Genomic DNA, 25,211 nt, shown 5'->3' on the forward strand with positions numbered 1-25,211 from the left:
AAATTGGATGTGGTGGGAAATCACAAAACCTGCTGTTTTGATCATAAAGGTTGCAGACCTCTGGCCTAAATGACCTGTAAATAAATCCATTTTTATTGAGCGGAACTGAACTTAGATCTCAGATCTCGGCCATGCTCGGCAGTTCTACCGTAAAACTGTTTGCTTTTGTTTGCTTTTGCGTCCGTTTTCTCCGGAGGGTGTGTATGAGTAAACCGACGAGGTCTGCAAAAGCTTTCACTAACTTACAGTCTTGGTTTTTTTTTTTTCAACAGACCAAAGATCAGTGAAGAGCTGCGGACCCTCATCCTGCGGATGCTGGATAAGGATCCAGACACGAGGATCAACATCCCGGAGATCAAGGTAACACCGACCGCACACCAGGAGGTTTGATACGTGTTATTGCACAAACAGTGCCTGAAGTGACTGAGTAAAACTCACTTATTGATCTTAAAAGTAACTGTGAAAATAATGTTGCTGTCAGAACGACTCGCACAAATCCAGTTTATCCAAAAAGGTACTTACTGTATTATCTGGACTATAAGTCGCACCTGACAAAAAAATGCATTATTCATATGTTTATTTTTCCGCCGTTCATTTTACAAGAATACATGCAAATAACTTTTTAAAAATAATTTCTTAATTCTATTATATACCCAATTTATCGTATAACAAGTGCCAATTTCAGATGCCATTCCACTTGAGTCCACTTCGCAGTAATATGGAAAGACGACACAATTGACTAAGTTTCTAATTAGGTAAAGGGTGTTCTGATATTTTAAAAGTCCCTTTTTTCATATAATTATTGGTTAAAATTCTGCTGTGAAGTGTTTTTTTTTTGTTCATTTTGGTGACATTGTGCTTGCATTGTAAGAGAAATACAGTACTAATGGAAGTTTTTCTGTGGTACAGTAGCAGCTTTCAGCTGTCATCCAGTGACATCTAGTGGTCGATGATGGTATGGACGGATATATTTTGACATATTGGTCGCATGAGCAGCCAAACAATTTAAAAAATGTGCGACGACTTAAGTAAATGTCTTAAACATTTGCGATTCCAGTGAACGTTCATCCGTCAGCAGGCTGGAGGTTACGGCTGGCCTGTGAGGGCGAGCGTTACTCTTGTGACCCACGGAGCTGTTAGACTGTTTCCACAGCGCCTCGGAGAGGCTGCCATGTTTTCACACTGTGCTGTGTTCAGATGGACCAGTGGGTGACCCAGGGAGGCACCGACCCGCTGCCTCTGGAGGAGGAGCACTGCTCTGCGGTGGAGGTGACCGAGGAGGACATCCAGAACTCTGTCAAGTTCGTCCCCAGCCTCTCCGCAGTGGTGAGACTCGACGCCCTCTCGTCATTCAGCTCCCAGAGGAGCTGTGGTGCCGTGTGAATTCGTCCACCTTGACGCCTTTTTTTTTTCCCGTGGCTGTTTTCACTGGATACGATAAACGGATGTGTGTGCCGGTGTTTTCAGATCCTGGTGAAGGCCATGCTGAGGAAGCGCTCCTTCGGCAACCCGTTCGAGTGTCCGAGCAGGCGGGAGGAGCGCTCCATGTCTGCACCTGGCAGCCTGCTCATGTAAGCACAAACACACACACACACTGAGTCCGGCTCGCTGACCTTCTCACCTCCACATGCCCACTCACACGCCTCACCCATGAGGACGAGCCCCCCCTCCCACACGCCAAGACGCCGCCTCAGACCCTGACGCGAGCCGGTGCTTCACACCTGTCTCCTCTTCGTGCTGTATCAGGTTAACTGGCGCTGCATTCTCACAGCGGCAGCAGCTGCTGCCGCTGCTTTGTGTTGCCATAGCACCATAATTCATTCTTTCATTGTATGCGTCGGTGCTTACAGCCTTTATAAATGTTTCTTTTTGTGTTGCTTTTAGCTTTCAAGGCAGGGACGGCTGAGAGTGAGTGAGAGTGATACAGAGGCATGATGCCTCGGGCTGACCTTGGACATGTTTTGAAAGAAGAGAACATCTCATCTCAGTTTTAACCCGTGCAGCGGAGGGCAGATTAAAGCAGCTACAGAGTTCCTTGCAGGTTTCCCCCCCCGGGGGACGACGTTCTGTAACATGCCTCCAGCTGAGTTTGTCAGAAAGATGGGGCAGACTGTAATCCTCCCATTGTGAGGCTTTATTAGAGGACATCTCCTCAGCCTACGCCGAGGTTTCCCTGTTAGGCTTCAGGCCATCACAGAGCTGTCATCTGAGGTGAAGGTGTTTCAGAAGACATGAGCAGTGTGGGACAATACTGCCCCCTGCTGGTGGATTTAAAGGAACGCTCCAGTGAGTGTCACAAAAAGCCATGATCACTCTAATATTCGGATTGAATTAGTCCTGTGCCTGATGTCTTTATATCGATCCTTGAAATTTCCACACAGTCATTCATGCAGGAGCCTTCAAAATGTGTTTTAAAAATTTCTAATGAGATGAATCCTCACGCCCACCTTGTGATCTCTGGCCGCCCCGCTTGACCCCCGAATCCCAGGTTGGGAAGCATTGGTCTGAATGACCTGAAGCACAGAATAAAGGCACAATGATTAAACTTCATGTACATTTTCTGACAAATCTCATCACAAACACCATTAGATCACTCGAGATGCTGGAGAGGCTAGATGGAGGAGGAAATGCGAAGGTCTGGGGCCATTTTGCTGGATCCAGGGTCGGTGACTCGTACAGAATGAGCCAAATGGCCTGAACCAAAATGGCTGCCACAGCATTCTGGTATGAGCCCAGTTTGTCAGGGATTCGTCTGACTGCAAGATAATAACCCAAGACTTAAGTCAAATCTCTGCCAGAACGACATAAGGAAAAAAAGATCGAGCTGGTAAGTGTCCAGTCTGCAGACACGAACCTGAGCTGGTTTTTAGATGAACTGGACTGAACTTCTGCAACCGAGATATGAAGAACTTTCTGAAGAATGTTTTGGGGAAAAAAAAAGTGTGTTCAGCTGTTATTTCTGCCAAAAGTGGAAACTTTGATTCCAAAGTTTAGAATCCAGCTGGGTTTATAAAGCGTATATTTGTTCTGTGCTTTGATTTCAGAGTGCGATGAGACATTAAAATGAGAAATCGTCAATTAAAAATAACTGGACAAATTGAGGTGTTCTAAAACGTTTGACTGGTAGAGTACGAAGTGCAAGCAACCAAGTTTGTGCAGACGCTCCAGTGAGAAACATCCAATTTAGAGACTTTTGAAGCGAGAAATTGTTAGCTATAGACTGACAAAAGTTAGTATCCTTTATCATGTGTGAATGACACACAAGGTTGATTTATAATGATTCTGGATCAGGGGTGTCAAACATAAGGCCTGTGGGTCGAAACCGGCCTGCAAGAGGCTCCAATCAACTTAAGATACAAGCAAGCAAATTATAAATAATTCAGATAACTCACAGATTTCTTCATACAGCAGTAGACACAACACGACACTGAGATATGATATGTTGAGATTGTAGTCAGTTTCTGTACTAATTCTTTGGTTTTGTGTAAATATAGATATTTTCATCACTTGGATTTAAAGGTTATCGTGGCAATATTTTACCAGTTTGTCTGCCTCAAGAAATTAGACTGCCCCTGAACTAAAATGAATGTGACTCTTCTGACCCAGAAGAATATCTGTGTCAATACTGTGTGGTGTTGGTCCTCTCATGACGTACACGACTTCCAAAGTGTCATAACTGTGTCGTCGGACTGAACCTTTAACGTGACGCATGCGCAGAGTTCATGAACTCAGCCGGTGAAGGTTTTTGGTTCGACTGTGGAAGGCGGAGGCGTTGATGAAGGGATCAGACGGCGTTAGAACTGATGGTTTCTGATTGAGGAAGTGGTCCAGCATGTTCCCTCCCCACCCACACACACACACACACCCCTCCACCTGTGACTTCTCCATCTTTTCTCCCCACTGTGCTGCAGGGACTCGTGGCCCCTCCGGCCCTCTTTAAAACTCCACCCCTCACTCAGGTAACACTCCGCGCCAAGCCGTGCGGCACGCTGTCCTGTCCGTACATCCAACCATCATCATAGACCCCACCGCCTCACCCCCCCAGCTCTCGGCTTAACCCCCCCATCATGAGCATCTCTGAGATGTTTTGTCGCTTCCCGTCTCGTCCCCGCTGCCGCCGCTGTCATCAGAACGCCGATTCCCTCTGACGAAGCTTTGTGTGTTTTTCACATCTATCCTGTGACGGTGCAAGGAGAAGAGCTCGGAGGGAGAAATGATGAAACTGATTCTGTCCCCCCCCCCCCCCCCCCCCCCCCCCCCCCCCCCCGTCTCTCATTCAGAAAGGGGAGCACAGGAGACGGACCCAGAGAAGGAGAGTTGGAGGACTTGCATGAAGACGAGCCTTCGTCCTGAGATCTCTCACCGGCCGTCACGCCTCTCATTCCACCTCCGATCAGCTTTTCCTCTGAACTGCCGGCTTCTCCTCCAACGCCAACTCCAACTCCAGCAGCTCCAGAGGAGATCATTACTCCACTTTACCGTTACTGGATCGTGTTTATGTGCATGTTGAGTAATCAGGCCTCGTCTTCAGCCTGAGTCTCCACCTGTTGCTATCAGCCGAAGAGAAGAAACTCTCGTCACAGACTCCAGCATGTAAACTGCAGTGCATCGTCTCGTCAGGCCGTCGAATTTCATATCCATCCTTTTAATATTGTACAGAAAGTGTCTCGAGGCGTCTCGTGTGCCATTGATGGTTTTTATTTTAGCAGGAAAGGTGGAATCTCCACACCCCCTCCCGTGCTGCCATCACTGACCTCCACCAGCAGAGTGAGAAAGCACTTTGCTCGATCGTGCTGTGTAGAATTATTTTAGCGTTTTCGTGGCCGTTTGTCGCCCCTCCGTCGTCATGTGTCGCTGTGTGTGGAGTCCTGTTGTTTTTCTTCACGTAGATTTGATGTGAACTCAATGTGTCGGAAATGAGGACAGGCAGAAGTGCTATACGGGAGAAAAACATTGCATATACATCCTAATTTAGAGCTTCTTTATTATGCAGTATTCCTGAGCTGATCGAAAGCACAACTCTCGCAGAAGAAATCGAATCATCTCCTAGAAATCGCAGAGATGAGGGGGTACACACACACACACGATCCCGCAGAAAGTTCTAGTTTTTTATATTTATGTTGACAGTAACTGAAAGGGATCCTCTTTTATTTTATTTATTCAGGACTCCGATCACAGTTGGATGATTTTAATGTCAACAGCGAGTCTTATAAGTGAACTTTGACATAGTAATGGAAAAGTTTTCTCTTTCACTGCTGCATTTTTTTTTAAATGCGAATAACATTTTTATCTTTTTTAAACATTTGATGAATGTCACTCATTTACTAACAAGTTCCATCACTGTAAATTGTACAGAGCGTCACGAAATGAAGCATGGAATTCTAAATTTACATTGGTTGGTTGCAAATAAAGCTTTTTAAGGCAACAAGTCATCAAACACAATGATTTATTTATATGTTTATTTACAGATGCAACTGAAATGAAATTGAATAAAGCGGAAAAGCAGATTTGTTTTCCCCTCAAATTTAAACTGTGAAACTTTCATATATTTTAGATGAAATGTTTCAAACTTTTTTTGCCTCCGAGTCGAGTTTTTTGTTTTACAGCCATTTTAATGACTCGTAATAACACTTCCCCACACACTTATTCTATAGAAGGTGCGTCAATTCAAGTTAGGAATTCAGAGTCCAGAGACTACTTGAAAGTAGCATGAAGAAAGGTGTAATTTCGCCTTATATGCCAACCATCTGAAATGACTAATCTGAGCAGATCTGCTGTCATTCACATCAGTCTGCTGAATTCTTGGTTCCCGCTGAGTCAAACTAGACTTAGTTATAATGTTTTCACTCCCATTTTGATTCTTCATTTTCCGGGCGTTTTGCCACTGTGAGGAGAAGAAGTGCCGCGATTGCTCTAAAAGCAGCATTTCAATGTCGTGATTAGGCCCCCGCTTCAAGTGATGTCAACAACAACATCACTTCCCCATCCTCTTCAGTGCGGCTGATTGGAAGCGCGCGGGGCGCTTCGTCGATTAGTCTGGCTCTCGGCGTCCTTCAGTGAAGGATGCCACATGAAGTGCAGAGGACTGAACAGAGAAGCACTTCACAGGAGGTTGTTCAGGCACTGTGTTTAAGGGATTTCTGTCAGGAATGTTGTTGACATTAGAGTCGGCTGTGTTTTTTTTAATATTGAGCCTACCCGAGAATCTTTGGTCATTTTTAGGTCGGAATGACGGGAGACGGAGTAATCCGAGTTGGCTGGTCTTCAGTGAAGGCCTCCTACAACCAAAAAGTCTGACGCGTGTGTCTCAATGTGCCGTATTTATCTGCTTTATACCCGACCCTCACGGTCGGGTTGTTTCCTGTCGTTTGCATGTTTGTGTGAACATTATGTAAGTGTCACCGGTTCAATCTTCTCGTCGTCTTTCCCCTCACTCTCTCTGTACTTCCAGACTGCTTACATTTCTACAGTTGCACTTTGACCATTCTTTGAAGTCACGGCGGTTGCATTACACAGCCATGAAAACAATGTACAGTTTCTGAAAAACGAGCTAAACTGTGCGCTTCACCTGTAAAAGACCATAGTTACTGTGCTTTCTGATGCGTTACTCTTTGCTATGGATCTGCATGTCGCAGCACTGCTGCTTCGACTTCCGACTCGCTGAGAGGTTGACGTCTCTTGAATCGGCTGCAGAAGTTGGTTCAGAAGATTTGATGTGTGTGTGTGTGTGTGTGTGTGTGTGTGTGTGTGTGTGTGTGTGTGTGTGTGTGTGTGTGTGTGCGCGTGTGCGCGCGTGTGTGCGTGCGTGCGTGTGTGTGTGTGCGTGCGCGTGGGCAGAGTGGCCTTTAACGGAGAAATTCAACTGCTGGTATGAAGTTGATTTTTAAAAAGAAGGCAGCTTTTTGTTTTCTATCTTCTCAAAAAATGCAGTGTTGGACGATCACCACATGTTTATATACGCAGCACTGTGTGAAGGCCCGCAAGAGGCTCCAGTCTGGGCCACCAAAGCGCCAAGCAAATTGTAAAATATTTCAAATTAATCTTTTTTTTTTTTTTAACATTTTGTAGTAGTAGCAGACACAATACAACACTGAGACCCTGAAATAATTTCAAGCAAACTAGCATTAACCTCAAAGCCATGCTGTCAGGGCGAGTTTGTAAAGACATGTATTGCAATAGAATTTTAGACGTTTCACAGTTTTTTGTACCAGAAAGTTTCATTAAAATTGGCTTAATGTTGACATTGTAGTCATTTTCTGTTATTGTGAAAATATAGACCTTTCCATCCACGTATACTCTTTGCCACCACAAAAAAAAGCAATATTAAAGGTTAAATTTAAAGGTTATTATGACCCTATTTTACTAGTCCCACCCACTCAAGATGAACTTGGGCTGTATGGCTCCTGAACTAAAATGTGTTTGACACCCCTGCATCAGAAAATATGTTCTTGGATTGAATTCAAGTTTTGAAAAACCTTTCAGCTCGCTATATCAGAATATTACCCCCTCTTTTTTATTAAAAACTTTAGAATTATGTGCACCGAAATTGGAACCTCAAAATGTTTCATTATTTGAACTAGTGTGTAATAATAGTTTCTAGACCGGATCAATTATTAATGATGGAGTATACATACGTCTGATCATATTAGTCCTTGTTTATGTATTGGTTGACAGTTTCAAACAAACTCGGCAATTTATGGAGGTGTTTATCTTCATGTTGAGCCTTTTTTCCGTCCTTCTCCAGGTTCAGTAAATGGCACAATTTATTTATTTCTTCCGATTCTCCATCTTGTATTCTACAGTATTATTTCATCCACGTGGTTTATTTCTGCCACTTTTCACTATTGAATGATCATAACACTCATGCTCATTTATCTTGTACAGCTCAGAGTTTGGACTCGGATCAGTTTGTCTTTGAAAGCGTCTTTAATGCTGGCGGGGTTTTGTGGGTGATCCTCCATCACTGTCGGCGGCTGATCGCGACGCATCAAAAGGTTTTTCCTTTCTCGATAAATCCTCTGAAGTTTGGCCCTGCGGTGACACTCGACATCGATGGGTGCACGGGAAATGAATGATAGGAGTGATTTTATTAGGATTTCAGGTCATATTTATACCCAAAAGAGGAAGGTTGTGAGCGTGTGTGTGTGTTTGTGTGTGTTCTTAAGTCAGGGACTCGGATCACTGCTGTGTTACGTGAAAGTGTGTGTGAGAGAGGTTGTGTCTTGTCTTGTGTTTCTCTGAATGTAATCACTCGCCTGTGTCAAGTCGCAGGAGCATGGCACATCCCTATATGGAATGCATTCGTTACAATGTAAATATGTACCAATACATATAAATAAGCTATTTTTTGCATGCTTTTTGTACACCAATGTAATCGAAGACAATAAAAAAAACAAAAAAAAAACACTCAATCCAACTGATTTTATTTTTTGTACGTTTGTATTTTGAGAAACTCTACAAGCAGCCGTGTGACTGAACATGGTTTAATTGAGTTGAACTGTTGATCACAAGGTGCACAGGAGGGAGGGATCACTCTTGACAGTGGGACGTCCCGCCACACGTTTATGGCCGTGAGTTCTCTCGCTTTGACAAAAGACAACAAGCGTGGAAAAGGGAGCGGACGACTTGTGCACACACGGGAGCACTCGAGCGCCACAGAGTTTTTCTCTCACCTGTGGGCCCCGGCGGAGACGGTTGGAAGATGTGGAGGTTACACCCGAGAGTATGAACTAAAGTAAACTAAGCTTACACCCAGTAAAGTACACACACAGAGCTGAGCTAGGCCACCTGCGGCTCTACACACTACAGCAAAGAGTCACAGTCACTCAGGATGGGAGGATGCAGTTGAAGAGATACAGAACACGGGGAGCGGTGCCGTCAACTGTGTCCTTTTTCCCATTTTAGGAGTCCCATGTGCAGACGTGTGCTGTGGATCCGCATAACCTTTCAAAGTCGCGTGGCTGTTGGCTTGTTTGATCCCAGTTCACTTCTGCAGAGAGGAAGAATCAAGAAAATATGTCAGGGATAACAAACGACAAGCACTTGGTGGTTTGAATGTTTTTTGCACAACGTTGTAAATCCCTTACTTTAGATATCTCAGTTTCTATGCTGCCTGCCTCTGAATCCGGATCCTGCAGGACAGAAGCCACAGGACAGGATCCGTTAGAACCCCTAAGGCCACGTGCCAACCCACACGCCTCATCATGACATGAGAATACGTTACAGAGAGCCTACTCTAGGGCCTGGACTTCATGGAGCACTCACGTTGGACTGGCCAGTGCCTTGGGCTTGTCTTGCATTTGCTTCAATGGTGTAATAGACGCTTGAGTCTAAACCGAGCGACTCGGTGTCCTGCTGTAAATACAAAATGTTTTTTGCCTGATTCGGTTAAAGAATTTCAGCTGTCCGAGTGGTGACAGGCAGCAGATTTAATCTTTAATGAAGTGTAACTGACTGTACTTGCAGCGAGCACATGAGGCCCTGCATGATGGGAACAAACTGCATTCATGTGATTGTCAGTGGAAGTTACAGCTCCTCTGTATCTGAGGGTGGGGGTTTGTTGCAGGGGCAGTCACGTGAAATGCATCTTTAATTCGTGCTTAATAATATTGATAATGGTGAGGGCTCCTGTCTGCACTGCTGTGAAATGCCTCTGCTGCCATCTGCTGCTGCACGTAAACAAACAAAGGTCTCCGTCAGCTTACCTGTGCCTGCGTGTCCGTGTATTTGAATTTCATGTTCTTGTAAAATTCTCTTTTTGGTAGCAAATACAGCAGCACCAAGTCACACACTACAGTTGCCTGAAACGAGAAGAAAATAGTGACCCGATTTTGCTTTGCGGAGAATTTAAGAAAAAATCTTTTTTCGAATTAAATTGAGTTCCAACATACGACTCCAAAAATCCCAACTCCAGAGCCTATCGCTGTCAGCGTCGGGATGATATCAAACTTTCGTGCCTGTGAAGATATTAATTGATACACGCTGTCATAGAGTTGTTTCTTATGTGGCACGTGCTGCAAAATGATTAAAAAAGAAATGTAGTGCTCACCAGTGACTGTACAATGATATCAAACCTGATGCCGAAAACCTTGAGAAGGGTCCTTGTCTCAGTTGCGTTCACCATGTAATGCTTTGCGTACCTGCAGACAGCCATCACAATATGTTGCATGCAATATATTAAGCATCTGTGCTGCTTTATTTCATAACCACCTAATAAAAGCTTCCCTCCCTCCTAATAGAACCATATCACACAGCGACTCTGTTCTAATTCACTGCTCCTAATATGAAAGTATGGCTGGCGACACATGCAATTACTGTATAATCAGCACCCCTGAAAGCCAATTAGCGCTATCTAAATAATAGCCGGGCCCGTGTGCAGCATTGGAGAGCTGGCCGGAGCTCATTGAGCTATAACCAAGTGAGACAAATCTGGGAGAGCTGCGTTGAGCTGTGGCGAACGAGTGCGGGTAAACATTCATAAACTTCAGGCGGCTCAACAGACGTCGAGCAGAGCAGCAATATCGGGAGCAAATACTGAGAGCGGCCACACCATGGGAGGCAGAAAGACTGAGAATAGTGAGGGATGAATGTGGTGACAGTGTATCAACACCTCAGGCTGTGATTGCATCTTGAAATAGTAAAAACCGGCAATAAACCTTTGAATCATCGGTTATTGAGAAATATACACACCAATTTGGGACATTTCCTCTCTGGCGTTCACCCCAGTTTAAAAACAAACAAACAAAAAAAAAAAATACATATATATATATATATATATATATTCAAGTGCATATTGTATAAAACTTTCATTGTGGTTCTTTGATATGCTCAAGAAAAGTGGTGCGATGCTGGTGTCAGACTACAGGTACTTGTGTGACAAGGAGTATTGAGATAATAACTTCCAACTGTTCTGAAAACTTCAGTTCAAGCAATTTGACATCAGCTCATTGTGGATTTCCTGATGTATCATGCAGTATAAAGCACGGATCAAGGCATGGCGGCAGCTGGCAAGATGCAGGTGTCAAATAACAAGCACTTATGTTGCAAGTTATGAGGAAATTTATGAATTTGAATGTTAACAAAATTATCAGTTTTAACTTAATGATGTTATGGAAAAAAAGGCTTTCTGGACAAAGGAAGCTCGACTTTAGCTCTTTCTAGTTTAGCTGAGCGTGCAAATACACACAATGTGGAAAAAGAGATATTTTAAATACTGAAGTTTAACCAACAAATCAAAAGCAATACTGTGCAGTCAGCTGGTGCTTTTTGCATAGGGCCAACAATGAACTGTGGAGACGTGCTGTATGTATATATACATATGCGCACACACACACACACACACACACCTGAAGTTGTAGCCCACAGACGCTCTGACTTCGTCTGTCTCAGCGGGGTTCCCATACAGCCCGTGAAAGTTGTACTTTGGTTTACAGTTCCTTATATCCTTGTCAAAGTTACATGTCCAGTCCACAACAATCCCAATGGCTCCTCCCTGTCAGGACACACACACACACACACACACACACACACACACACACACACACACACACACACACACACACACACACACACACACACACACACACACACACACACACACACACACAGAGGTTAGGCCAATTGAGCTGCACCATCACGCAGCAGACATCAGTTACTCCCGCCCATAAAAACTCACCACTTTGGCTATTGTCTCGAAGCTGAAGCCCGACAGCCTGACAATGTCTCCCAGTCTGAATATTGGACAAAGAGGTGCTTTCACCGGGTCGTGAAGACATTTGGAGATATAGTTGGCATCTACACCCTCCACCAGGTTACTCCTGCAAACACAATCAGTCGTGAAAAACAGTCATCACATACATTTATATCCTGACACTGGTTTTTACTGTTCTATTGATGAGCTGGAGTTTTCTGTGACAAAATTTGCATTGACTGTTATGTATGGCTTTTACTGTATTAAGTATCTATTGATATATACTGTATATTCAATATATTGAGTAGATGAGGCTTTGTCAGCTTGAGGAAGAAGGCAGCTTCAATAATACTGAAACATTAATGTAGGAAGTTAACAAAAGAACCAGGATCATAATCTTCATTTCCTCCAAATTATACAATATAATGTAGGTTAGTTGGACTTAATAATCTCTGAACGAACTTTCAAAGAAATCGAGTGAGGAAATCATCCCATTTTTATCCAAGAAGACTTGAAATATATTTGATGTTGGTCACTTTTACTCTTTAGCAAGTTATATTATATATAAACAACATATACGGTCTCAAAATTTTAAATATGCTTCAACATTTTTCCCAAATACTCCAATGAGTGATTGATGAAGGGTTGAATTATACCCTCGGAAAATCATTTAGTTAATTGGGTTTATGTTGGATTTTGTCATATTTCGTCCAAAAACAAGGTGTCTGCAGTAAATTGTGAAAACAAAAAAACTTTAGTCACGTTTTTGGTGTGGGTTTACGCAACAATGGTCCTTGGAGCCAATGAAAACACAGCTTCTTGAGAACGTTTTTTGTTGTTTTTTTTAGATTCTCAGATTCTCAAACTGTGAAAAACGCAACTTTTTGAAAATGCTCAGGCCCAGTCTCTGTAAGGACAACGGAAACATGCACTCCACATCCGGAGTAAATAAAAGTTTCGCACTTGTGCGAGAAGATGAACAATAACAACAATGGTGGCCTTCAGAGTGTCATGACTCCCAATCCATATTCTCCTGGGACTTGGTAGTTTTATATGTCGACAGTCACCACTGATACCAATCCAACTTTGTCCTTTGTCCATGTGAATGTCCGTGTTCTCACTAATGTTCGTGTTTGTAGCATAACAACAGCACCCACTAGTGGCACTACAGGAAAGCTACATCATTTTTCAGTGTTTCTGTGTCTGTTTTCGCTTGAGATGTTGTTGTGTAAACAGATTAACATTCGAAGTGACTGCACTTTGTTCATTAAAGAAAAGTGCTGCGTTTACACGACAGTGGCAGATACACTGACAATGATGTAGTGAGCATTCTGGGCCACGGGAGGGCGTTGTTGCTTGTTTTAGTAATGAAACTACACATACATGTGTGCAGAGAACAATACGCTATATACAGTAGGTTAACAATATGGAGCGTTCCCGACTTTTGTAACGACAGATGAGGAATTGGATGCTTTTCGTGGTGAAAAAAACCTTTAAAACTAGAATACGGACTCGGAGTCACGCCATTACAGAGACCACCATGTTTTGTTAAATGCTTATCATTGTTTAGTTTCTGTGTCAGTACAGCTGTTTGCTTCTTCAAGCTGAGGACATGCCGACCCTCATCTGCTGCAGGCAATACATCCACAGCACTAGATCCTGCAAGCTACCCCTCCTCTGAACACCACTTATTAAAGAAAACGTCCAAGTATTTTTTAAATATGGTTGAAATTTCTGCAATAATGGTAAAATCATGGTAAAACTGCAGGAACCCGCAGCATTATTCTTATTGCATTGTTATAAAATCTATAATAATCCCTTTCTTGCACTGATTAGTCCAGACATTATCCCAACTATAGCATCTGCTGGGCTAATTTGAATTTGCATGAATGAGGTCCTTCACCTTGTGACGCCAAATAAGGGGAAAGTGACAGAGTTTTTGATGAAGAGCGTGTAGTTCTCTGCAGACATCAACAGAGGAGGGCTGGAGAGGAAGAGGAGGAGGAGAGAGGACGGTCAGCTGTCGCCATACGTGGCTTCATGAATCATCACAGATGATGTATGTCACATTCAGACGATTGCGTAATGAGGAAAGTGTCATTGAAGCGTCACTAATTCGATAATCTGCTTGCATACTGAATGACTCAAGCCGTCCACTCACTCAGGTATGTAGTGATCGTCCTCAATGGGACACCAGGTCAGCACCTCGCAGGTCTTGGTGGTATTCATGCAGACACCAGTCATTTGTCCTTGGAAGGGAAATATTGGAAGAGTTCAGCATGACGGACCAAACTTCAAACTGAGAGAACACAGCATGCAGAGAGGGCTGAAGGGAGACGTAACGGGCGAGAGGCGCAACATTAAAGCAAATTGAAATATTTTCTGCCTCCTCTCTGCGTCTTATCTCATGTTGGAATCGACAGCGGCACGCAGCGAGATATAAAAGTGAGGCAAAGCAAGCGCTGAGGCGGTTCTTTTCTTTATCTGGTATCGTTTTTCTCTGCATGTGATTAGCTCCGCTGCTATCGGCCTCGCTCATCGTGTGCCCGAGGAGTTCACAGACAGTTCTCCGGCAGGCGTTCGGCCGCCCGGCTCCGCTTCCTTGACCTTTCGCTGGAGCGCGGCCGCCTGGTTGGCTCCAGGCTCGGCCCGAGATCGGCGTGTTTGCTTGTCTGCGAGCGTAATGACAGAACGCCGCCTCTAAAGGGACGCCGGCACCTCAAGGTGAATGTGAGCGGTCTGGAACGGACAGATGCAAAGCTCTAGCTAACATGGGGTTTATTGGAGTCGAAGTGAGACACAGAGGACTTGAAAGGCTCAGATTCTATCCCCGGGACAGATGGACGACAGAAAGGTTCTTTGAACTTGCTAAACACACTATATGCGCAGACCTATTAAAGATCCGGTTATTTGTTTTTCAATGTCTGTGTGTGCTTGTCATGCGAGTTATTACAACGTGTGAGCGAGCTCATGTATACATGCCTGCTTGCTTAAGGAAGGGCTTTACTTGCTTGTTTCAGAGATCTCCAGCCACGAACCAAATATTTGGTTGCTAAGACGAGGTTGTTGATTCTAATTCTTTTTTTTCCCCCTTCGTCGGTGTTGGACAAAACCCGTCTATGAATTGAGTCTCAATGTTTACCCTTCAAGTGACGGATCAGACCTGGTGTGTTTTAGAGTCTAATGTCTTATAGCAGTTCTCAGGGGCCACGGCCCATTTGTCAAATAACTTCCTTCATAAGCTGATGTGATCCTCTCCAAAGGCACCATCCAGTACAAACACCGGCTCCTGTAAGTGGCAGTAAGGCTTTTATCTGTGACAAATTAAGTCTTCAAGACACCAACGATTTGCGCTGACGGGAGGTTTGGAGCAGACGGATGCTCGGTGAGGACGGCAGAGGTCACACAAGGTCGGGTCCGACTGGATTTACCGTGTCCTTTACGTTTGAGAGTCCCTTCTTCACAGTCCGAGTCCGACTTGCAGCTGTGCTTGCCCTTAAGCTGTTAGAGACGACAAAAGCAGAGTTGGTGTGTGTGTGTGTGTGTGTGTGTGTGTGTGTGTGTGTGTGTGTGTGTGTGTGTGTGTGTGTGTGTGTGTGTGTGTGTGTGTGTGTGTGTGTGTGTGTGTGTGTGTGTGTGTGTGTGTGTGTGTGTGTGTGTGTGTGTGTGTGTGTGTGTGTGTGTGTGCGCGCGCATCCACTGGGCCCAGTTTACATGACCAAACCAGGAGAATCCAAACAGGAAACTGTGTGTGTGTGACTTTGTTTCTATACAACAACAACAACACAATTACCCAATTACTGAAACAGTCTTGGAATGAGATGCAATTTCCGTTTTGTTTTACTATGTAAGGTAGCGTATAAGTGAGAGGCAGAGGGGAGGAAAAACAAGCGGGGGCCTTCTCACATACCTCTGGACACGTTCCCATCTTCTGACCTTCAGTTATGATGTAGTTTGTCATCACGACAAAAGATGAGTCTCCCTAAAGTTTTGGATCAAAAGAATAGCAGTTAGTTTAGTTTTATTGTGCCATAAAATCCCTTGTGATTGTGGAGGAGCCATTGTGTAACGTGCCGGACTTAATAATGCCTGTCAAACATTACTTAGTTGCAGCGTGCTGAAGTTACCAACACCTTTTAAACACCAGAAAGTCGTTGAATCCTTGTTGAGTTTTTTTTAAGTACATAAAAGACATTTACACAGAAATAACAGGAATGATGACAAACAATCTCCTCAGCATGTGGGCCACGAGCAGTCTCAGTAAATCCATTTTTAATAGAGAAATGTTTCAAAAATTATGAATAAAGTCACTTATATTCTTTTATTGAAGATAACATGAGTATCTGTTGAATGTGCGCTGAGCTAACCCTCATTTCAGGAATTTAAACAATAAATAATTGCTAAATTATTCGATTGTTTTTGAATTTTTGGGATTGTTCCTGTCACACTTCATTCTTATCTTGTCCTGGATATTTTCAACTATCATCCTTTTCTCATGATTAACATGTAATTTGCCTTTTCAAAGTCAAATAAACCCACAACTCTTTAAGTTTCTATTTACAATTTAAAAAAATACAGTTTGCAGTGGAGTCAAGTTAATTAAAAACAGTTTTCTAATACACATGGATGTTTGGCAGTAAAAAATTCCCTTAAATTCATAGATAGCCCTAATGTACTTTCTGTTACTGATTCTCTTCAAAACTTCAAAAACAATAAATACTGCAAACAGTCCCTCCTATTTTAATCCAGATTGTTCTTTTAAGAACTTGACAACAACAAATGCTTCAACCTTTATAAGGCATTCAATTTATTGTAGAAAATTAATGGACTTTTAATTAGTTTTTTTCCATAAACATAAATATATGTCATTTGTTTTTGAGTTTAAAAATTTTACCAAAATTACATATTTCATGTCTGATATCTAAAAGTTGTATCTTGGAGATTCGCAAAAGATAATTCACTATGCTGGATGCCTTTAAGCCTTTGAAGAAAAAAAACTCCCATAAATTCCTGAATAATAATTGCAAAGTTCAAGCAGTATAAAGCGGCCCAAAAACACATATGTCGCTTTCACTGATTCAGAGGCTGCAAATCCTTGAAAAGTATTTTACTTTTCATAGATGATTAGAAAAAGAAAATGCAGGAAAAGACCAATAATTGTGACTTGCCTGTGATAAAGGGTTAAAGAGCCACAAGTCCATATAAGGTGCCGGTCACGTTGACACAACACAGGATTTTAACAAGGAAGCGGTTGTTTATCTGTATGTAAAACTGTCAACATGGTCAATGCATGACCTTTCCTGACACAGTCCAACACTGTGATGCTGAAGTTTGTTCTTTATTGAACCACAATGTTGAACTCTTCCTGAAGCAAACAGAGTCGATCCAGTAAAGCCTGAACAAACAGAGACAGACAGTATCGGTGCTGCTCCCGTAGGTCACCATCAGAGCACAGGTAGAACATGCCAGTGTTGCGTTGCAGGAAGTTTAATAATCGTGTGTTCAGTGTATGGCGTTACCGTGGGACGGAGCCGGGCTTGCTGCCACGCTGAAGTCGTGACATGAAGCAGGTTTTCTGGGGTTTTGTCTTCCCGTCACAGGTATTGTTGAAGCATTAGCTCCATTGTCAAATCAACAACTGTGGCCTTTTTGAAGTTTCTCGTCACACACATTACCGTGATGAGCTCCGATAGTAAAACAATGTCTATCCTTGGGAAGAATCACAGAAAGAGGTGGATTTGGGACTAAAGTGAGTGGGAGATACCCGCTTGATCAAAGTATGTGATGAAGAAAAGAGGCCTTTTCATCTCGCTGGTGGTGTTTATCACACTGTACCACATGCGCTAACCCAGCCCTGGATCAAACAAAGTCCACACCCATACCTCACAGCAAACACTGCAGCCCTCTTAGTGTCTTCTTTAGTTCTTTCCCAGCAATAACAGGGCATTTTAGGTAAACAAAGGAATGTATACGAGCTGTGTGCTCTTCCTAAAAGCTGTTTGCTTAACTCTAGCACGTAATGTTTTTATTGGAAAGCACCGAGACACCTCCGTGTTGATAAAGCCGAATTACTGCCAGGGTGAAGTTTACGGACCTGTGCAGGATTCACACAACTGTCATCATCTGATCGGATCTGGCAGAAAATCAAGCCAACACGGATGTTTTCAGATTTGTCACAATCTGACTGTTGGCCGGGTTTTCCTGGAGGATCGGGCAGTTTTGACGCGGCTCGTCTGACTCACCCGAACGTTAATTCACTCTGACAGTTTGATTCACGGACTGTGGCCGTTGACTTGGTGACATCTGACTCTGACCCGGATTTACTTCAATCCGTCCAATGGTCACTGACTTGTACCGGTTAATCATGTGATGGGCACGATGAAAGGCTCTCAGCTGACCGGTGACTGACCTGCGGAGGGAAGACGTAGTCGGCCACATCCCAGACTCTTTCGATTCCGCTCCCGTTGGTGTAGCCGATGCCCTTCATTTTGGTGAAGACGGAGCTGACCGCTGTGTCGGTGGACTGGTAGCCTTTCTCGTAGATGAACACCCACCTGTGGGAGACACAGAAAACACCTGGTCAGTCCCGTCGGCACCTGCGACTCCCACTCTCGAACGCCCGAACCCACGGGCAAGGGCACGGCTACCGGTGACAGTGACGTGACATTCTCTCCAGCCGGCGGCACACCTAACAGGGACACGTGTGCACGAGATGGTGGTCGTGCAATGTCACAGTGGTTTCCTCTTGTTCTTTTGCCACCGTTCTGACAGATCTGACATGTTAAATCTCAGAGGAAAGACATTTGATAGCTCCAATACATATTGGGGAGGATCAGAGGACAGCTGCAGCAAAGTGTGAGGAGAGTGAAAGCGGGTCAAGCCTCTATGGGGCTGATTGTTGCCTGCAAATTGTTAAGAAAGTCTGCCTGCTGATAATGCAGGTGGAGAACGTCATTTGATTTTGACAGTAAGTTATGGAAGGTAACTTACCTAATACAATAATCCCAAACCGAATCAATCAAGGTTTTAGCAGTTCAACCAAAAACACATTTTACGAGGATTCAGCGTGATTCACTGTTGATTAACATTAATCATAACCTGGTCAGAACATCACGCCCACCATGTGACTCGTTTCACTATTAAAACCTCATCCATTCCAGTTCATCAAACCTGGACGAGCTGCACAATTCATTCTTATCATCCCAGTTCAAACTACAATACAGGTAATCGCTGGGTAATCAGGCACTGGCAGAAGTCACGGCAGACTACTTGAATGTTCTTTGCTGAGGAATATTTTCATTTACATTATATTTATAGGCTCAGCCAGTATTGTGTGAAAATGTTTGACGTGAGCTTGACTGTCACACAAGTTCATTTATACGGAAACGTCTCACAATGACCGACTCCAGGAGAAATGGGGAGGTGTGATTGAGGCAGTGGAGACAGAAACAGTTCATGTGAGAGTAGTTTAAATAACCAGTGCTGGTTTACCAGGGCTGTCTCAATATTCACTGACCCATCGTTTCCACGTACTCACACAAAAACCAATGGTGATTTATGATGTGCACGGTGCTGGGGCATCACTGTTGGAGTTCAGTCCCTTCATCAAGGACACGTTAAATCTCCCTGTGAATGCCGGAGGTTTGTCTTTGACCTCTCCACAATGTAAAAGACTCGTGTCAGTTTCTATTTGTGTGTTTAAATTGATTGTAGGTGTGTAAACATATATTCATATTTGCTGGTTGTCTCATGATCTGTCCTGAATGTATCTTACCTTTCATCAATTGTCAGGTGGATTAAAAAATATGTGCAGATTATTTTTAAAAGATTATCTGCTTTGTCAAAAAAATCTTTGTTTTTTTCTTGTTGTTTTTTTTTGCATTTCAAATCTTGACAGTTGGTTGAATGAAAAAGACTTAAGTGGGAGCATCACCTTGATTAATAAACTCCAATATATCCTCCATTAGGAAGACAACTGCAGCTCTAAATGAAACCAAACGACAAAAGTGCCTCACGGTCTTTGCAAGATGTCCTGAAATTAAATTAAAATGTCATTAATCTAGTTGAATGGCAGCTGCTCACACAGATGCAAATTGAGGCTTGAAGACAAACAAAGTAAATATGAGCAAAAATAAAAACAGAGCGTGAACTCCCTCTTAGCTCGAGGGTTCTAATTGCCGCTTACAGACTACTTACACCTAATAACTTCAGAAATAATAAAAAAGCATCCGATATTATGCATTTCTGATATAAAAATTGCTCTCGACCTCTTTTTGCTTTTGGTGACATGAAATACTTTGCTCGTCACTACACGACACAATTCTTTGCCGAGTCCGCAAAGAATTCAATGTTTAAATATTTCCCAAGTTAAAAAAAACTATCAGGGTCACACACACACAAAAACAACTGCCTGAATCCTTTCTCACAATATGACTTCCTTTGCATTCAATTTCCTCAAACTGAAGCTCGTCATTGTGTTTCTGTATCTGTATGTGCAGCCTGGGGGTGCAGGCAACAGCTGGTGTGCACTGAGAAGATACTGTATGTACACACACACACACACACACACACACACACACACACACACACACACACACACACACACACTGCTATTTCATATAAGTTGTGAAAATCAATCACCCCCTGGCAAGGAGCCCTTCAGTGTAACGTGTGTTGCAGTACACGCTAAATCATTTGTCTTTGGACAATGAAGGCGCCTCACAGCAACAGAGACATCTTCAGAGCGGCAGAGCGAAAGAAGGTATATGCACAAAAGATGCTTTTTTTTTTTCTATCGGCGAGGCAAATCAAATTATGTAAGTCCGAGCTTACATTGGAGGGGAAGTGGAGGAAGAAAAAAAATGGAGCACATTAATGGAATAAAGAAAGCGATGAGCGTGGAAATAATGGGAGGATCTTCCAAAACAGCAGTCTAAGTGAGATCTGTATCTGCTGCGACAGAAGGAGAACGGGGAGGCAGCGAGGAGCCTCCTTCATGTACGGAGGGGCTTTTCGTCCCACCATGCTGCAGCACCCAGATTAGGCCTCATTTTGTGACAAACACAGATTGGAATGAGAAGAAAAAAGCAAACAATGAAACGGCATCAACTCAAAAGTGAGTAGAGTGAGCAGAAGAAGCCTCATGAGGACTCACGTTTTTAACTTATAGGCGGAGATCAAACCCCAATAACTGCCCCGCACTTCAAAATATCATTTAAAAAAAAAAATTGCCCTATGGATTTTTTGTTTTGTTTCCAGGACTTCCCAACCAAACCCCTTCATGTGGGATTTATTTTTGAGACTTATGCAGATGGCTGAAGTGGTGCTGCCTGAGGGAGGCCTAATGAATTCACGGCGAGTCCATCCATACAACAGAGAAACCAGAAGAACAAGACATTCCCCTCCATCGCTGCCGGCTGGAAGTCCACCTCCAGCGCCAGGCCGTGGAGATGGACGCTGCTGACGAGACACTCTGAGGTTCACCGGTCCGCTGCTCGGTCCCTGAAAGACGCGGCCTGACTGCTGCTCAGACGCGTCTGCCTGCCTCCTTGACTCGTGAAGAGAAGAATCTGGACAGCTTAATAATCACATCTCCTCTCATCCACATCACCCACCAACCTTGATGTGCCCCGATGGCTTCGGAAAGGCATGTGTCAGAGTGGGGGAGGACGCAGACGAGGGAGAGCCTTCATATTAGAAGACAAAGGGCTCCATCTACTAAAGTCATGTATAGAAACAGCTGCAACGTTTCGTAGTGTGTCTGTCTTCATAAATATTGTGACAAATTTGTTCCAAACGCTGGGAGGAGGACATGCTGATTGATTAATTTACAGTTTTGTAATCAGATTAATCTCGCCAGCTGGCTCCCCACGGCTTTTATTTGCTGACTTTTTATGAGATTCTGTTCCTTTTAAGGTCTTGCAATTCTTTCTGAATATATTCTGTTTGCGACAGCTTTGTCTTTAAGACAGATAATCTCCTATATAACATTTTGTTCCTGCTTTGTCCTTTTTTTCCTCCACTTCATTTTGCGGGGGCTCGTCCTGGCGAACGCAGTGAAACGTCACGTTTTTACACAAAGTCAAAGTGCAAAATATTTGTGTTTTCGCTTCAGAAAAATTTCGCCTTTACGCCAACATTTTGAAAAACGATGTCCGCTTCCACATAATGAGCAGGAACACTGAAAACGATGCAGTTAGCCTGTAGGGCCACAAGTTGGTGCTGTTGGTTGTATTTTTTAACGGAAACAAAAACAGAGGCGCACAGAGAACAATATGCTATAAACATTATCAATGGCGAATACACGGAGCAAAAAACCTTTTGTAGTGGCTCCGAGCACCATTGTTGTGTAAACGGACGCCTAAAACGCAATGAAAGTTTTGCAGTTTCACTTGAAAATAGTGCCGAACAGAGAAAATTCAAGTTCCAGCGGTTCTGGAATTTCTGTCCTATCTGTTATTCTCCTCCTATCATAAAGTCGCCGCCTCTGAGTTTCTGCAGGATTCTTCTTGTTAAAGGTGAGTTTTTCCCTTTCTAATGTCTATTATGCTCGCTCGTGTGGAATTTTCAGTTTTTTTCTCTGTAAAAGGGCTTTTGAAATGAACGAAACCTATTTGGCACTTTACAAATAAAATTCAACTGGATTGAATTTTCATGTAAATTTGGTTTAAGTGAGACAAAAGCTTCATTCGAATGCTCCTGCATGTGATGTCACTCCTTGGTATTATTCTTAGTTGATACATAGAGATTTTAAGTTAAAGTTCATGAAATTTAGCAGCTCCATATAGGATCTCAGTAAATCAGATCCCAAATATTGCAGCGACTGCTCTTTTTTCTTCTTCTTCTTCTGCTTATCAGCTCAAGCCAAAGCTCCATCTCAGCATTTTCAGGATGTGGCCTGAGAGGAACAATTTTCATCAACTTTTTTTTCTGGCAGTGGAGATTATTGTAATTAAAACCTCTTGTGTCGACTCAAATCAGCTCACTTTCAAAGAATTTTTTTTTTTTTTTAAAAAACCTTGCCCACAGCGTGAGAGGATCTTCTTGAACGTCTGAGCCCCTGCTTCCATTTTTGGTCAACGCATCACCAGCAGAAGGTAACACGTCTGCCCGCTGTTTGGCAGCGAATTGGACAGCGGTTGATTGTTATCTGTGCGAGCATATGCCTCAGCGTGTTCATCACACACGCACAGCTCCTCAGGTTGTGCTGCTCAGAGGTGCATGGAGGGGAAGAAACTGTGCACTCACACACACACACACACACACACACACACACACACACACACACACACACACACACACACACACACACACACACACACACAGCGCATGAGTAATCTCCAACCAACAAAAGCAGAAACCTGGGTGCTGTCATGTGAAGTCAGATTTTCCCTTTCCTTTTTTTTTTAGATACACACAATTAGACTTGTTTCTCCGGCATAAATGACTCCAACATGTCAAAGCAAGTGTGGTGAGATAGTGAGATAGTGGGTGGTTAACCCGACAAGCACGCCTTCTGTTTTCTTTATTTTTCTGCCTGGACTTGAAAAGTTTTGATAAAATCTGCCCTTTATTTAACGGCTGCTCTCGCCCATTTGTGCCATCGGCCGGCGTGTCAGTCACTGCGCCCCTCGCTGCTCACCTGCGGCACCTGAGCCACAGTGGCTCCCGGCACAAGCCTGACAGCCTCGGTTCATTCCTGCAACGGGACGCAGACACAACACGAGCTGGGGGGGGGGGGTGTGGGCAAAGTTCCAGGGTCACTCTGAGAGGTCATTCCAAACAAGATGAGACGCGCAGAGCGGCATTCCATTCAGTCTGAGGGGAAAATGAAAGGAGTGGGGAGGTGGAGGGTGTGAGAGAGTCTTACCCAATGATGTAAGCCAGCACTCCGAGCTGGATCAGCCGGCACACCACTCCCACCCTCCGGTTCCTCACCAGCACCTGGCGGGGGGTTTCGTACTCAAAGAAGAAGTCGGAGAGGGCGCTGGTGATCTGGCTCTTCATCTTCTGACACCGGCTGACCCACATGGAGGAGGGTCCCTGCCTTTCACCTCACTCGCATATAAAAGCACCAGAGAAATCCAACACTGACCCCCCCCCCCCTCCTCCTCCTCCCTTCTCCTGGTCTCTGCCTTCGTCCCTCAGTGGCAGCGAGGGTCCTCTGCCTGCTTCTCATAAGTCACGTCTGACACGCTTCGCGAGAAGTCCTGAAGTGTAGGACTTCCTCCCTCCCTCTCCCTCTCTCTCTCTCTCTCTCTCTCTCTCTCTCTCTCTCTCTCTCTCTCGCCCTCTCCCCAGCCAGTCACATTTCTGCATCCTCCCATTGACCTCGCGGCTTCATCTCTTGGCTTTTCATTGCATCTCACTCTGCACAACAGCCATTCACAGGAACTGTGTCTCAACTTGGTTGCAAGTTTAAATAACCCAACAGTTGCCAAACAAGCAGTGGACCTCCTCTTCTTCCTCCTTCTCCTCCTCTGCTCCCTCTGTGCAATCAGACCTTATCGTCGCCACTGACACTTTCTTCCTGCATGCTGGGCAGAGATACAAAACGCACACACACACACACACACACACACACACACACACACACACACCCACACAGTGTGCATTTCACAGTTCAAGCTTGTTTGCCTACACTCGTGTCACCGTTTGTCAGACAGTAAGCCGTCTTATGTTTTATCATGGTTTTCAGGAAGGGGGGGTTGGGAGGGCAGGCAGACATCCTGCTCCTATCACATGCCGGGAGGTGTGGCGCTCGCTCCTAATCCACGCTCGTAGAGGAAGCCAAACAAAACCTGTAAATAAACTCGAAGTTTCGGTTTCGTCGAGGAGAAGTTGACATTAAGAGAAAAATTATATAAAAGGTCAGAGAAAAAAAAACAACAGAACAAAAAAAAAAACTACCTCCCTCACTTGTGTGCTGTGCTTTCTAATCTCCGGAGATTAGCGAATGGGACATCTTATTCTGGAATCATGTTGAAAAATCCAAATCTAAATCTGGGAAAATCCTGTTCCAAAAGACACGTCGACATATGTTCAAAAAAATTCCCACAAAACAGCCACGCTGAGAATTTTGGTGGGATTGTGGGGATCGGATCAGATTGTAAAGGATTTTACATGAGGGCTGTGGGACAGAATAATAACCTAAATACTGTGAGGGAAACAATGCAATGTGCCAAATGGAATAAGCTGCTGTTTTTAATGGGACGTCGGCCCCTGGATGACTGGGAAACAAGAGAGACGGGATGTGAAATCACAAACAGTCAGATTTTCTTTATTGCAAAATTCAAGAAACAATGCAGATGTTTGTTTTCTGACAGGAGTTTAAATGCTGTGGACTTTGGACCTTTGGTCATCTTGACTGAGCCAGATGGGTAAAATAGTGCCATGATAACTTTTGAATTTAACCTGTAATGTTTTGCTTTTTTTTAAGTGAGTACATGTGATGAACTGTGTATATTTTTAGAAAACCAAAATATTTCACGGCATCCATGTGTTTTTTTTAACACAATATCTG

The 25,211-nt window shown here is 43.8% G+C and overlaps 2 protein-coding genes across 5 annotated transcripts in view; one reads left to right on the top strand and one right to left on the bottom strand.

Annotated features, from left to right (window-relative positions):
• Positions 1–5,498, top strand: part of camkk1a (calcium/calmodulin-dependent protein kinase kinase 1, alpha a) — a 68,622-nt gene extending 63,124 nt beyond the window's left edge. The window contains exons 13-17 of one of the 2 annotated variants that reach the window (XM_080483841.1): positions 273–360; positions 1,198–1,326; positions 1,468–1,571; positions 3,912–3,959; positions 4,281–5,434. In XM_080483841.1, the coding sequence (XP_080339967.1) occupies positions 273–360; positions 1,198–1,326; positions 1,468–1,571; positions 3,912–3,959; positions 4,281–4,353 (442 nt within the window). In that variant the 3' untranslated portion in view covers positions 4,354–5,434. Of the gene's footprint in view, positions 1–272; positions 361–1,197; positions 1,327–1,467; positions 1,572–3,911; positions 3,960–4,280 lie in introns of both variants that reach the window. The other variant, XM_080483842.1, reaches the window with a different exon arrangement.
• A 2,904-nt stretch (positions 5,499–8,402) lies between these two features.
• p2rx1 (purinergic receptor P2X, ligand-gated ion channel, 1) lies at positions 8,403–24,341 on the bottom strand. 3 transcript variants are annotated; one of them, XM_080483843.1, is made up of 14 exons: positions 23,559–24,338; positions 18,099–18,243; positions 15,600–15,671; positions 15,121–15,190; positions 13,851–13,938; positions 13,593–13,673; positions 11,675–11,816; positions 11,346–11,491; positions 10,049–10,139; positions 9,891–9,956; positions 9,705–9,800; positions 9,265–9,354; positions 9,087–9,131; positions 8,403–8,989 (listed from the first exon to the last, which is right to left on the bottom strand). In XM_080483843.1, the coding sequence occupies exons 1-14, from the start codon at positions 23,717–23,719 to the stop codon at positions 8,984–8,986; spliced, it is 1,299 nt and encodes a 432-aa protein (XP_080339969.1). In that variant the 5' UTR covers positions 23,720–24,338; the 3' UTR covers positions 8,403–8,983. The 3 variants fall into 3 exon arrangements, with proteins under 3 accessions (XP_080339969.1, XP_080339970.1, XP_080339971.1); XM_080483844.1 differs by lacking the exon at positions 9,265–9,354 and having other exon boundaries at positions 23,559–24,341; XM_080483845.1 differs by lacking the exons at positions 9,087–9,131; positions 9,265–9,354.
• Between the last annotated feature and the right edge of the window lie 870 nt (positions 24,342–25,211).

This window comes from Lipophrys pholis (genome assembly GCF_963383615.2).
Source record: "Lipophrys pholis genome assembly, chromosome: 16".
Taxonomy (NCBI): Eukaryota; Metazoa; Chordata; class Actinopteri; order Blenniiformes; family Blenniidae; genus Lipophrys; species Lipophrys pholis.